The sequence below is a fragment of the Molothrus ater genome, chromosome 2 (genome assembly GCF_012460135.2).
Source record: "Molothrus ater isolate BHLD 08-10-18 breed brown headed cowbird chromosome 2, BPBGC_Mater_1.1, whole genome shotgun sequence".
NCBI classification, from domain to species: domain Eukaryota; kingdom Metazoa; phylum Chordata; class Aves; order Passeriformes; family Icteridae; genus Molothrus; species Molothrus ater.
In genome coordinates this window covers 76752551-76768268 of record NC_050479.2, presented here as the reverse complement: position 1 = coordinate 76768268, position 15718 = coordinate 76752551, and the positions used below count along the sequence as shown (strand labels likewise).

At 35.9% G+C, this 15718-nt stretch overlaps 1 protein-coding gene across 1 annotated transcript in view; it reads left to right on the top strand.

The window, feature by feature from the left end:
- The window catches only part of ARHGAP42 (Rho GTPase activating protein 42), a 142136-nt gene that overhangs the window by 25176 nt on the left and 101242 nt on the right, over nt 1–15718 (top strand). Inside the window, exon 2 of the mRNA XM_036389283.1 lies at nt 6556–6651. Coding sequence (XP_036245176.1) covers nt 6556–6651 — 96 coding nt within the window. The remainder of the gene's footprint in view (nt 1–6555; nt 6652–15718) is intronic.

The window sequence follows — 15718 nt, the reverse complement described above, 5'->3', positions numbered from 1 at the left end:
AATTTCATCAAATAGACTTCTAAAAATAGAAATACCATGGAAAATATTCCATTCAAAGGAAGGACTCCAGTATTGAAAGCCATGAAACCAAAGACATCAGAAGCTGCATCAGCTGACTATACAGATCTTTTTGTCAGTGTTTAGAAGGCATGTTAACGTGCACTGTAAATTGCTCTCTAACTATAGGTGATCTGGACATGTTATGGCAGTGATGTTTTATTAAATTGGGATTACCTGTTCTGGCAGCAAAACCCAGAATTCTTTTCATATGCAGTCGAAGAAATTAATTGCATTACTGGCATATATGCCGACATTCCTAGGCTCAGGATTGCTGCTTTGGGCTGATTTGTAAGACATTTTCAGGTCCCTTTATTTGTGCTAACCTTCAGGTCCCTTTATATGTGCTGCTATATATGTTATGAGCAAAAAGATTTTTCTAAGTGTGATAATTACCTAAAACCATTGATAATAATTTATTTTTAATTTTAAATTATTAGTGAGCAATGAAGAGTGGAAAGGCAGAAATTGCAAAGAAAATGCATTTTGGTGCTTTTCTCTGAATTAGGAACTACTGCTGTGAAACTGGAAGTTTTAATGAGAAAGCCCTTAAGCCAGGAAGAAATTTGAAATATACTAGTGACATACACAGTCTTGTATGATCACTGCTTTTAGCTGCTTAATCATTCATATTGCCTAAACATAATTGTACTGCCAGCTTCTGTGTTTACAGTCTATGGTGTGGAAAAAGATATCCCACTGTGACATGTTCTACTTACAATCAAATTGACTGTAGCAAACACAGAAGCTGTTGAAGTTCAGTGCTTCTCAGTGGGGTGTTCTTGTTCCTCCAGCTTATTTCTGGCTGTTGATATAGCTCAAATCCTTGAAGCTCATTCCCTCATAAAATAACAAAGCCAAGGATGTTCTCTGTTCATCTTCAGTGTAGAAGAGCATGTAATGAACTATTTAGGGAGACATGTATCTCACAAGCATTTTCCAGAATAAATAGTGTTTTACGGATTTATATTTGTAATACTGAAAGCCCTTTTTTCACTTTTATGAATTTTTAAATGCTTCCTTGCTTCTGTCATTTAGTGTGGTAAGAATACTGCAAATCATGCTCATAGCTGCTATTTCATAATAATAATAATGTCTCTCATATAAAAACTACTTTTTTAAAGTGTTTAGATAACTTAGCCTGAACAATTGTTTATAGAATGAGAGTTGCTTAAGAAATAAATTAAGAAAATAAATCTATTTGTAAAGCAATTAAAAATAACCATAATGATGATTCATTTTCAGGTATTGAGGAGTAGAACTCAACAAACTAGATAAGTATTTCTCTGTGTTTTAGCATGCTGTTTTATCAAGTACTTTGGCAATACTGTTCAATTTCTACTGTGCTTTATTCACATATTACAATATCTTAATGCTGAGTTTTGCTGACTAGCTTAGGTTTTAATAAACCTGTATGTCAGTGCATGACCAAATGAAGTATCTCATCAAGCAGAGCACCACAATGCATCTCGTCATATCTGGTGGTGGACTCATACTGCCCCAAAGGTTTGAAACACCAAAGGTGACTGTGCTGTACTGTGAGTCTCCTTTCCAGTCTTCAGCTGTCCTGAAATTCAGCTGACTGAAGGATTGCCTGTAATATCCTGCTAGGTCAACCCCTTTGCTTCTGCTGTCTTTGAAGCCATGGAATAATAACTAGCTTTGTGTCAGATAGCCAGATATATTGCTGTTACTGTATTAGCCAGAGTGTCTGTTGTTTGAAGTCCCATTTACTGCATTCCAGCTGGTACTCAGGAGTTCATTTAGGCATGTTTAATCTTCTCATGAGTTTTAACTACTGTTTTTCTTTATTAACCTAGTGAATGATACCAAGCTTTCCCAGGATGATTGACATCAGTCAGGAAGAACATTGGTTATTGGATCTCCATTAGCTAATGAAGTCATCTTTGTAAGCAAACAAGTGGAAAGACTTGGGCTTTGATGTGTTTGCTGAGAACACTTTCTTGCAGGCTGCTACTAGGGTAGAGATATGAGTCCTCTGCAAGTGTTCCAAAGTTTCTGCTTTTGGAGATTGATTGATCCCTATCCAAAGTTTGGACTTTCTGCTGTTCTTCCAGGACACCAGACTGGCAAGACCAAACAAATGACAACCATCACAGCCCAATAAAAAATTCATTGTGCTTACCAACTTGTGGAAATCTTTTCAGATGTCCTTATCTGTAGGACTTTGTCCTTGTTGTGACAGGCTGTGCCATGCCAAAGCATATACTTCTTTTTTCATTCTTCGGGAAATAGCATCCGTCATTTCATCACATTGTTGCAATGTATTGTTCTCTCCTCCTCTTCAAGACTCTAAATAAGAAATTATTTTACAGTCTGTTTAACAAATCTAGGACAAGAAGGTGGAAGAACAGTTCTTGTGATGCAAAGGGTCTGCTTCGTCCCAGTTTTATTGTCCCATATTCAGCTGTTAGGCCCTGATACCTAAAATAAGTTAATGTATTACAGTTCATATTACATACTTCTCTTTGGCAATTTCAAAGAAAGTGAGTCTTAAATAAACCTGCCTTCCAGAATAATCCAGAAGATTTATTTGTTTGTTTGGTTTTTTTTAATTGAAAAATATGTGTTAAATAGATTAATCAAATATATAAAACTTCAGGGAGAAGTACAATAGAGTAGTGCATTTCATGATTCCTCTGTGACTGTCCTGAATGGATGATACTTTTATTATTCTTTCATTGGCATTATGGTACTGATGGTTGGTATTGTATGTCTCCATATGCAATACTGGTGTTATATTACTTTGTTGTGGTTAAGCTTTGTTGTAGTTATGCTTTTATTATTTCCGGTCACAGTGTGGTAACTTCTTTAGTACTTCCTCTGTCAGCTCCACAAAAAAAAAATCTTGTTGGCCCATTGACTTGCTGAAGCCCTGACTAAAACAGGCAACTCTGTCACAGTTACCTCCTTGCACTGACAGTATGTAGTGTGTAGATGGCTACTCTTGACTATGTTCCTCACTACAAAATGGAACTGAATCCTTCTTTGGAATCAGAGATAGCAGGGAACAAGTGGTAGAGGTACAGTGAGTACTCTCAGAAAATGCATATTAACAGAACTGCCCCTCTGGCAAATGAGGGTTATCAGGTTGCATTTTCCTTCTTTTGCTGACACCCAGAGAGATTACTTCGAGTGCCTGCAGAGGAGCAGGGGCAACAGCATTTGTGAGCTCATTGAGACTTTAGAGCAGCCATCCTTTCCTGGTTGATAGACTTGTACTGCCTGTCAGTAAAGCTGGTGAGATTTTTATAGCAACTTAGAAGATCAGTTGTCTCTGCTTGAAGGAAAATTTCTGCCCTGAACTAAGTGAATGTTCTAGTTCATGCGAATTCAATGAAAGGAGGGACGGACTTTACAATGCCAAGTAAGAGCAACTCTGAATAATGCCACAGACTCTAAAAATGTGATTTGTGTGGTGATTACCTTCCTTCTGGAAGCAGCAGCATGCATTGAGGACTCTCAGTGACTTTAAGAATTTGGGATATGCAGGGCTATATGATATCTTGTAAAACTGGGCAAGGTCTCTGCTCTATCTGCTCTTTTCTTTTTTTTATCCATCATTTGCCTCTTCTTGATTGGAGACAGTTACTCTTAAATCCTTTTTAATTCAGTTTTGAATCTTGGTATCTTTTAGAAAAGATATGCCTACTGCACAGCTGCTCCTTTCTGTGACTGGGTTTATAATTTTATAATCATTTAAAGTGATGATGCTCCTAAGAAAGTGATAAATACAATCAAGTAGCACTGCTTGGTCCAGTGTTGGTGATTCAACTGCAGTGTCAGAGTCTTAGAGAGTAACTCCTATCTCAGCCTTTAGGAAAGCTGTCCAAGTCAGCTGGAATTTTCAGTAGAATATTTTTTTATCTTTTCAGGTTAGATTAACCTTGTACAGAACTTGTAAATGAATGTTACAGGAAATATCTGACCTTGGAACTTCATTTTATTCTTTGCTACACTGAACAGCTTTAAACTCATTATGGTATTGTCTAATACTGTCAAGGTATGAGGAAAGACCTCATATAGAGGCAGATATCTCCAAATGGTATCTTGCTGCATGAGTTTATCAAGTTATCTCATAAGCTCCTTAATTCTTCATTCCCACTATTCTGAACTAGGTTAAACATACCTCCTTCAGGTTCAATATGTATAAGCTGTGTCTGATTTGCTGATACAATTGGCATCATATATCAATAATCCAGGATATGAAGTAGAGACTCCACCTTTGGTATTTTTAACATTTACTTTCCTTTACTTTGACATTTATTCCACCAAATCCTGCATATGTGGAAGAATGATAGGGGAGAGCCATGCTCTCTCATTTCCATCATCTTCGCAGAGGTGCTGTTCATCATGGACAGTTATTTGATTGTCCAAAGGAAATAAACCTCCATTCCTATTAGCAAGAGTTAATTTTTGCAATGGAAATGTTTCCATTCAATTACATTAAGGCCATGTAATTCCTTTTGGCATCAGTTGCCATACAGCAATTTTGTAGGAGGGTTTGGGACTCAGTATAGTAACCTGGTGAAAGAGTGAATAATAAAACTGTGTTTCTTCCCTTAAAACTTAAAATATACTAATGTGACAAATTCAAGTTTAGATCTTTCTAACAAATGTAAAACAATCGTTTACTTAGCTATGAAAGAAGCTGTATTTGCATAAAACACAGTCCATCTTATAAAGATTATTTGGTTTTCATGTATACAAACAGTAGGAAGCAGTTTTTGTTTAGCATTCAATTTGTTAATGCACTTAATAATATCATCTTCATGTACAGCACAGTAGGAAATGTACAGTAAGGATGCAATAAATCTGAGTAGCATTCTTTCCTGTTTCCCATGTGCTTTATCAAAAGATACAGAATTTGTTTACCCAGCTCTTTACATCTTCGCTATTTATCGGATACGCATACAGAATTCCCTACTAATAGAAGAAAAAAAATCTGTTCATGTCTGTATTGTCTAAAGATGATGGGTCTCTTTTTGGACTGATGTACTCTATAGCTACCTATAAAAATACAAGAGGAACAGTCACTGAGTAAATTCTGGCCAGTGCAAAATCCAGGAAGGGATTTTCTTTCTTGATCGTCATTACCTTTAATTAAAATAAAATTTAAAAAAAATCATCTTATTTTGTGGATTGTTGTTTGGAGGTGTTTAAAATCTTTATTTCAGTCATTTTTCAATTCTTATTTCATTTAGGATAGTGGAATGGTTCTTACTGTTGGAGATCATTCAAATTTAATCATACTTCGTGTGTATGGGAGTTGTTTGTATGTTGATTTAGGATATTAGGCCAATTTGTATATTTATATGTTAGGTTTTATTCCTGCCTGGAAGAAGGTTAGCCCTCTTAATTTTGTGTCCAGCACTGATTGAATGAGTATTTATGGCTTTACGGTAACAGAGCATAAAGAAATCACAAAATGACTGAGGCTGGAAGGGACCCATAGCAGTCATCTCGTCCAGCTGCCTTGCTTAAGCAGGGCCAGTTACCCAGGACCAGGTCTAGACAGCTTTTCACCATTCCCAAGGGTGGAGACAGATACGCGATGCTTTTGAAACAGAATTTATGACTTGACTTTCATTCATAGCTTACCCCTACCATGAATTTCCCTTAGATTTAGTAGATGTCAGATTCTTAATTGTCAATTTTCCTAGCATCAAAATAGATGCCATAGATACAGCCTCCAGGATGCAGAAAATTGTTCTTGGTTTTCTGAGCTCATCTGGACTGGTGGTGTTTTTAAGTCTTGACCAAATCTATTCATTATCACATTTATCTCTCCATTTGCCATTAGTATTTCTAAAAAAAGAAAAGAAGATAACAGATTTATGTGGTTGATACTCTGTGGGTTTTTTTGTGTAAAATTATTATGAGATTCTGCTCTATAAAGTTTGGATTGCTTTGTGAAATTCACTGAAAATAGTAATCATAATCTGTGGATTACAATGTTGATTGGCAAGCACTTTTGTTTTTTTTTCCTCTTCAATTTCTTTTTACAAGGGTTTTTCACTAAAACATTTTACAGTGTGGTATATCAGAATAATTATAATGTAATTATTTTGATAATGGTAATGAAAAACACTGTCATGAGCTTTATTTTTGTCTGTGAACTAATATTGCAATACTTTAAAGAGTGGTATACTTACATATGCAATTTATCACTAGACATCAATTTCTTATACTAATTTATTGTTTTTCAAGATGTATAAAAGTTCATTAGTTGTCAATGTGATACATGTATCAATGTTTGAAATCTTGCATCAGCCTGTTTCATAGGTGTCTAGGATATCTCAGACATTTGATTTTGAAAATGTGATAGTGATTTTAAAATGAGTTTAATGTCCAAAAATATACTAGAAAGAAAACTTTGTAAGCAGAAAAAATATTCAGTGCAGAAATGCATGATGCCTTGCTCCAGTAAAGTTCTAGTGGAGTAATTCTGATTTGTTTTTTTTTCTTGAATTCTAGATTTATCCATGGCAGTACAAAAATTTTCACAGTCTTTACAAGATTTTCAGTTTGAGTGTATTGGAGATGCTGAAACTGATGATGAAATTAATATTGGTAAGTATTCTCTTTACTTTGCTGGCAAAGCATTTTTATAGTTTCTTATAGCATGTTATCAGAAATACGGTGGGGTAATTCACAGTTGTTTTTTAATGGTTCATGTCACAAAAATAGAAAAATTTCAATAAATAGAAACCATGCAACACTTTAAAAATACATGTCAAAAAACTGCGTCTTCATGGCATAGCTTGATTTATTATAGCAGAAGGTATTCAACAGTACTTTTGTCAGCTGAGTCAACTGTGAATATTCTAAATTCTGCTGCTACTTTTATGTTTCAGTCAGTTTTCAGTGGGTTACTAAAAGGTACACAAGTTTTCTATGATGTAACATAAATCTGCAAAAAAAACACCAAACTGCATACTGATACACAGGAAGTATTTAAAGGTCTAAAAAGAGGAATATATTCATTACAACTTGTGCATTGCTAAATATATGGTTGTCTGAACTTTTGCCAGGATAATTTGCTAGCTGCTTATTGTTCTGTCTCTGTACACACCAGAAATTCTGCATTTGCAGAACTGAACAGCTCAACATGTCTTGAATGTAAGCCTCTTTAAAGTCATCAAAATACTCCTCCCTCAGCAGACTAATCCTGGAAATGTTTCCAAGGTTCAGAAATTGAGCCACTCTTTACTGCAAGACATTGCTGCAGTTGTAGTGATGCTTTTACACAGTAGCACAGCAGCTGGAGTGCTAACCCCCACTGGTAAGAAATTTGGATTACAATCCATCTTCAGAAAGGCTAAATTCAGTATCATGAGTCTTACATACCACATGGCCCCCATGTGTCTCCTAAAACATCTGAGAGGAAGTAAGATGGTTCTTAAAGAGTAGTGACTTCTAAAAATAAATAATTTGGCAGTACAAGAGGGAACATAGGACTTGTTGGTATTTTTTGAAGAAGTTCTCTGTAACACAGAGGGGAAACTCAGATGTAGTCTTTTCCAAGTGTATCTATTAGTATGGTCTATTTTCAAGTCTCCTCTCCCTTCAATTTTTTCCTTTTCCTGACTGAGTCATTGGACAGAAGGTCTGAAGTGCTTGTTTTCACTTGCAAGGTTTGCCTCATCCTCACCCTACAACATTGCGGTAGTCAGAAGACTGTCATCAAAGATGACTGGTATTTGGTCACGGTCTTCCACTAACTCTTGGCAGGGCGTGGGAGGGGAGGTTTAATTGTACTGGCAATTAAAAGTAGGGGAGTGAAATCACTGAGCTGCTGCTACTCAGGTGTAAAACTGCAGGCATTCTTCAGGTGTGTTCACCATGGAAAGAGAAATGGTGTGCATGTACTTTTTGTAATGTTGCATATTATTTCTTGGCTGTTAAGATTATACTGTATATGTATATTTTTAAACCAAATCTGCAGTATCTCAGCTATATGTCTTAGACTGGGTCAATAAATGTCTTAGATTGAGTCAATAACTTTTTTTAAAGACATACGGTTTTGCATTTAAAATCAGGTGACTGAGAACAAAGACAACATTTTACTTGTAACGTAAACGTAGCAAAGAAAAGGCATTTTATTGTTTGGACATTAAACAGGCATTTAAAACTGTTCAGGAAAAAAACACAGTTCATGATGCTTGACAGCTGATTTATTTCACTTGAAGCTTCAAAGAAGGGATTTCTAGCTTGCAAAGGACCAATTGCCTGATGGATTGTCATGTACATCAAAGAAGCTTGTAAGAGTAAAAGGTAAACTGACAGGAATCAAATTCAAGTCTAACAGAGCTTGAATGATACTGTGTGCTTTTATGGGGTAAGGCTCAATTTTTGTTCTCCCTAGAGCAGTGACCTAGAATTTATCCATATCTTTAACATGCCCCAACAAGATAGATGTTTGCTTATCATCAAAGACAGCTTTGTATAGATGAATCCTACTCTGTACCTCCTTCTGCCTTCACCTCCTTTTTCTAAAAATGTCTACAGCTGTGCAGGCCAGGGAGTTCTACTTCAGTCTGCAGTGATGTTCTGACTTGATAACATCTGTAAAACCCTATGGATATATGCATAGGGGCTTATTGTAAGGACTGCATGTCTATTTCAAGCTTAGCATTGAAAATCTACCCTAATACACTTTAGCACTGGGAATTCACCTCTGACTTGTTCTGTCAGCATGTATTTGAGTTTTTTTTTTTAAAGGTTCAGATTCTTTCAGCATTAAATATAAGTGATTTAGGTGATTTTTTTTACCAATAAAAAGTATTTGGAATTGAATTGATAGCTCCATTAACATTTTTGAGGCGATAGGGGAGTTGAGGGTCTCTCTTTAGTAACTAAAGTTGAGGGTCTCTCTTTAGTAACTTTGTTTTGGCTTCTTTCTGCTTTCCAGTCTGAGATCTAATAAGGGCAGTTCTATTTGCATTTCCTATAAATTGTGCATTTTAGTTGTTCTTTTAATATAACTTATTTATTCCAGTAAGCCCATTACATTAAATACCTAAGAACTAATTTTAGTTAAGCTTTATGACACACTCCACATTAACAGAATTATGGTGGTGTTCTTCATGCTTATTTTAATCCATCTTCTATTTAATCCAGTGGTTTATTTGTTTGGGTTGCTTTGGTTTTTTTAATTCCTATCTTTGATTTCCAATTTTGATGATTTATTATCTTTTATTTACAAGGATTTAATTTTTGCATAGAAGAGCTGTTCTTCTTTGACAAAAAAAAATCTTATCTCTGTCTGTGTCCGTATAATGCATTTGAGGTAGTTTTTTTCATGTTGCTGGAAGTTAGGCAAATTTATCTTCATAGTCACTTTCAGATATACCATGCCTAGTTTAGAGTCATGTTATGCATGAGTTGTAAGGAATTTCTGTGACTGTCTTGGATAAGTAGACTGCCTTGTTCCTCAAATCAGCTACAGTGCTTATGGTTTTGGTTGGTTTCTTAACTGAACATCAAAGGACTCAAGCTATAAAACCTTTTTCAGTTTTTAATCTTTTTGCCAGAAAATTTGGTTTGAGAAACAGTGGTCCCCATCTTTACTAGTTTTTCTCATTAAAAAATAAAACAAGCCAGCAACAATTGATGGTTTTGTCTCTTCCTCTGGTTTGGAATGCTTGTGGAAGCATGTGATATGCAACAATGTATGACTGTTCGATGGCAGAACATGGTTATTAGCTCCAGTTGCATGTGATTCAGTGAAGCTATAACTGTGTCTTGTGCAACTGAAAAGTTTTGCAGAAGATGGCATTTTCAACGCAAAAAAAACAAGATGAGTGACAGCGAATTAATACCACTAAAAAGCCATAGTAATGAAAGTTTTATGCGACTTGCCCTTACTCTGAGAAGAGGGTGTGGCTTTCCTAATCTAACAACTGGGTTTTCCTCAGAAATAACAACAGTTGATAACACTTTGCCATTTGGATTTTAGACATATCACCCTCTTCCCAGCCCTCTTTGTAAATATTTTGCACAAAAATTAAATACTTAAGATTGACAGTAAAGGAGGTCAGTCATTTGTCTTGCCCAGTGGGAGTTTTGTGTAAAATGGGTGCATGATTTTTATGTTTCAAACCTTATAGGTAACATGGAACTTTACATGGATGGGACAGCTGCAAAAACAATGTTTTTAATGATCATCTATCTTTTTCCTCAGTATACACTGCAGGCATAAATTTTGCAAGAAGAAGGTTTGCTGAGCTCCTCCTAGTATTATCCAGCTTGTATCACCTGGATCTCTCCCTAGGAATATCCCTGTTTTGATCCTCTTTTATTCTGTTTGTGTTATCTGATTTATGGCTGCTAGAGAGGAAAATAATAAACATTAATAACTCAATGGAATTCTGTCATGTGCCTTTAACAAGTTTGTGTCTATTTTGTATAATGGCTAATTATATATCTGTGAGATCTAATATCTGCAGCATAAGACCATGCTCTTCAGAATGTAAAAAAAAAACAAAGCAAAGAAATACATTCTGAAATTCTAGCATTTTATTTTCGTATCTGTGTTTTATTATCAAGTTCTGTTTAGGAAAGTGCACTGAAAAGCATATGTCTTTCACTCTGTGACTGGTGGTTTTGAAGTCTGGGGCTTTCTTCCCTGCAGAGAATTATATTATGACAGATGTTTCAGGTAGCATGAGATGCTTAATTTAAGAATGTAATAGGATTATGATTTATGATATATGATGATTTATGAAATCATTATTAATTGAGCCACAAAGAATAGGTCAGAAGTTCTAAAATGTGGTATCTTTTCTTGTGGGCACTGAATTCTTCTCTGGCCGCTAGTGGCTGGGGCTTGTGATCTTTGCTGACTCATACCTCAAGTCATTCATGGGATTATTAAATTGCTTGCAACTAACCATCTACAGAACTGTTAGCTCATACCTGGCAGTTATATTGTTTACAGCAGTTAGTTTCAAGTTGAACTTTGAAAAATCTACTCAAACGTACTGGAGAGAAAGAACTCAAAACCAAACAAACAAATTCAGAATGCTAATAGTAGTTGTTTGTTAGAGTCCACTACTGTGTTTTCCTTCTTGTTTTAGTTGAGCAGTGATGCCAGAAGCTCAGTCTTCTTTCTTTCTTTCTCATACTGGGCATCCAGGTATACAATGCTTTTCAGTTAGAATTTGCTCTACCCTCTTGGAGAGCTCGTCAGAGGAAAAGCATCCTGTAATTCAAAGCAGCAAATAAATCTGTACCAGGAAATTTGTATAGAAAACTACAGAAAAAAAAAAGGAAAAAAATAATGATGTTTCCTTTTCCCCCCATCTTTTGTAACAGTGTAAAAGTTTAATTGACTTTAAGAGGTACCAAATTACATTTTTAATGGTGTATTCTGTGGATACAATGTTCTATTCAAATAAATAAATTTAAAACAACAACAAAAAATTGCATAGGAGCTTTATACATGCCTACAGTGTGTAGAGAGAAATCTTGACAATCAGTCTGTGGACTTGGCAGTCTCCAGGTTAGGACACTGCCTTTTGGAGGTTCATCAGGAATCTGAGAAGGTAAATGTCAGGTTACTCATGATTTCAAGCCACTGTGGCTTGTGGTGTGTAATGGTTTCTTGAATTTGCTTGGCTCTTCTTGAATTATTTATTAAATTCAGTTGAGCCACCTACAGTCTGAATCACTTGGATATCTTACAGGTCATCTCCTTAATTACTTGTGGTTAAGCTTTCATGTTCAAGAATATTCTTTTTGGGGTTAATATTCAACATACTTTGCACTGAATTCCCATTTGCAACCAAGCTTCTGAATGGAATTACCAAATTCCAAACGAGTTTAAAATTGCTTCTGGCATCTCCGGTCTACTACTCCCTTATCCAAAGCAAAGAAAGAACAGGATCTTGCCACCACCTTGAGGGCAGAGTTCTGGGGATGGATGTTTTTTCGTGTAGGCATCATCCCAACAACTTTTCTAGTGCTTGAGTTTGTTGACCCTGTGGAATACATTAGGGACAAGTGTATTTGCAAAAGGTGGTTTTATTTTAGATGGGTGGGGAAGGGTTGAGTCCTGAATTAGACTAGAAAGCTATTTACAATGGAGAGTGAATCTGCATAGAAAGATTGTATGCTGTTTTTCCACAGTAATTATCTGCTTAGATTTGCCAGCTCTTTCCCTCTGGCTGAAGGAATGAATTTTAAGATTTAACTTTTTAGATTACTTTCAAAGCAACTTTGTTTAAGGTACTTGTAAGATCACAGGACAGGGTTCTTTGCTACTTGTATAGGATTATTTTTATCCTATACAACTACCCTAGAGAATTTCAATGGTAACAATTTGTGGGAGGAACTCAGCACAATCAGGGTGTGAAATGCCTAAAGTGTTTGTTTCAAATCTGTTGATTCTGTTCCTACCATTATTTTTTAAAATCCCTGTTGCATATTTGACAATTTAAACAAATGCCACCTGTTTCCGGAACTCTATTGTTTCTTGACTTCAAAAAATGAATGATTTTATGATAGTGCTGGGATTCTATCAAGGCTTCAAAACAACATGTGCCCCAGAAAGTGAAGGTTGCTTTCTGTTGGTCGAGCCCAGAGCTCTTGTCCTTGCTTTGGAAGGGCAAATGGGGCTGACAAATCAGGAAACAAAATAATGGTGCAGTACATTTTTATCTGTTCAGGAGGAAAAGGTAATATAAGATCAACAACAGAGTCCTTGTTGTTTCTTTTTCTCTTGGATACCTATCAGAAGGTTGTTGGAATCTGCATGCTCCATTCTCTGTTGACCTTAAGATGAGTGTTCAAATGAAAAAACGGAATTGGGGTGGCTGATGCAGTTAGTGCCATTTCTGTTTGTCCTACCTTTCTTCTGTGTCAGCAGTAGCTGACAGAAGGAGCTCTCCTGAGTCCCTGCAGTACTGGTGTACTAGCATACTGGTGTACTAACAGAAGCTAAAATTCATGTTAGTTCATTTTACTGTATTGGACTGCAGACTGTGGTGTCTCAGATACAGCTCTCACTGTGCACAGAAAGAGGTTGAGGCAGGCAATGGACAACAACAGCTTTGTTGTCCTGGTGCATTGTGCTAAGGAGTTAAGATGAGTCAAAATTTGATCTGAACAGCTGAGCAGATGAATGGACAAGTCCATGCCACTCACAGAGCAATATGAAATAGCTTTTGTATCTCTCTGATATTTCAATCTCCTGGATGCTTGAAGGTGAATTCTACTTTATTGTCCTCATTCCATGCCTTCAACATACCTCTTTTCCTCTCCTTTGTCACGTAACTTTGTTATTTCTAGATTTGGACATCCCAGTGGAAGCATGAATGTCCATAGGGAGACAATGTGAGGACTAGAGTGTTATTTTATAGAATTGTTCAGAAAATAATGAGTATGTACTGTTGATGCATATAATACACTTCTAGTAAAATGGCATAACATTTAGAGTTGTCAGGCTAGAATCCCTCTTGAAAAGTAGGAACTCATTTTCAAAACAGATAGTGGTTTGATCAGCTCAGCTTTGAGATATTAATCTTCAGGTTTGAGCAAGTAAGATAAAAGATTTGTACTTTCTGAAATCAAAATGCTTAGTAGAATTTAGAGTTTTAAGCACAGGAACTTTTTGATCCTTTGTAGGCGTAAATGGAATTAAGTGATTATAGCAAACCTAACATCTGGTAAAGTATTTGGTGATATTTTTTCTAAACTCTTCCACTATTCAAGAATAAATTCAAAAACTTAAAAATCAGAAACCAGTATTAATGATTCTCAGTTGCATTCTGAATATATTGCTTTTGCTTTTACTTCCCCTATTTCAGCACTGATAAAGAGCCATACACAAATAAGGTTTGTACAGCTGGGAAGACTAAAATATCAGGATTTTTTTCTTCACCTAAAGTATGGATGGGCCTCTGAAGAATTGGGGATAGGCAAGCCTGAAATATAGTCATAATTACTTCTAATTCCTTTATTTATGGAATGCTACGATTTAATATTACTCTTGCAGCTTAATATTGCTGCACACAGTGTTGTGCATTGCACAGTGGCTGTTTCCTATGTTGTCTTGTTATTCAGCTGTTTAAAAAAACTTGGGGTTGAAGCAGCAATTCTTATCTTGGAACGGAAAATTTATACTCAGTACATTTATATCACAACTCTTTCTACTGGGATGGGGGAGGGAGAGCAAGAGAGGACTGTAGTCTGATTGCATCATAATCCATCTTTGAACTTAACTATTTCTGAATATTCCACGTTTTTAGAGCTGTTCTTCCTCTCACACGTGATAGGATATCAGTCAATTCAGACAAAGCCAGATCTGTTCAAGTCAAAGGTTAATGGTCAATTTAGTTGAGGTAAAGATTAATTGAATGAAATGAACTTCTCTGGAATGCTGTTAGTTTTCAATAGGGGCCAATTCAAGCTGCTGTTTTTTCAAAAGTAGGTCTCCAGCAGCACTTTAAGATCACGTTGTACCTGTTAGACAGAATTTGAAGTATTGAATATTGTTCCCCACACCCTGCTGAGTTTGGCAGCTGTGGAGCTCAGCACCACTGCTGTGCCTGTGGCTCCCTCAGGTGAAAAAAGAGGCTGATTTCTCTTTGACCGATACAATAATGTAAAACCCCATTTTGTAGTGTGGCATAGAGATGCAGTGTTTTTTAATGATTACTTATCTAAACCCTTATCTATTTATTTTATAAGAACATGGCAGAAATTGTGTATTTGTTGTGATTCATCCCAAAAGCCTCCACCCCTTCACAGAAGGGAAGAGACAAGAAAAGAGTTAGTCATTTGTAGGCAGGTTTTGATATAGTACTCTGTGTGAGCACATGACTGCTTGAGAGATCCTTCTCATGTTGCTAAGAAAACAGAAGAAATTATTTAGATGATTTAAAATGTTTTTGCTGGCACTCCAAGATGCCATGTTTGAGAAGAGGTGCTGTAGATTAGTAGCATATAGAATGAAGTTTTTCTACAACATCTCTGCCATGTTGAAGAATTCATGCTACACAAGATAGGTAAATTTTCCAAATTGAATGATGTATTTTCAATACCTGGAGTGCTTTTATAAATAGAGTAGAACACTAACACAGGGTAGATATGCAGCTGTATTTTTAATAAAGTGTTAACAGTGAAATGGTGGGAGTGGAATTATTCTTTGGTGTGGGTTTGTTTTTGTTTTGTTTTTACAAACATGCTGAGGGATAGACAGCCATTATGAACTTTAAAAAAATTTCAGGACTCTCTGAAGTGCTTTGGCCTTGCTTGATCTATTTCGAATCTACTACTTGTATTTGTTTTGTGAGCTTCTGCATGAGTAGGGCATGGTAATTTACTGATATTAAGTCAAGTAATTGGATTTATTTAAAATGTGTAACATTGCATGTCTTCAGGTTATCTTTTCAAGTATTGTGTTTGACAAGTGCTGACAGTAAATCTGGGAATTCTAGAAAACCTAACTTTCTTGCAAATCTTAGTTTGTATATGAACATGTAGCTTTCTGCATAGGACTCTGTTGAAAAGTAGTGGAGTGGAAAGTGTAAATGTATTGGCTCAAAGAATTGTTTTAACTTTTGTGCAAGGCTTGCATTTGTATGTTTAAATATTTGTGAGATGATAGCTTATTTTTATAGCAAAGAATTCTCAG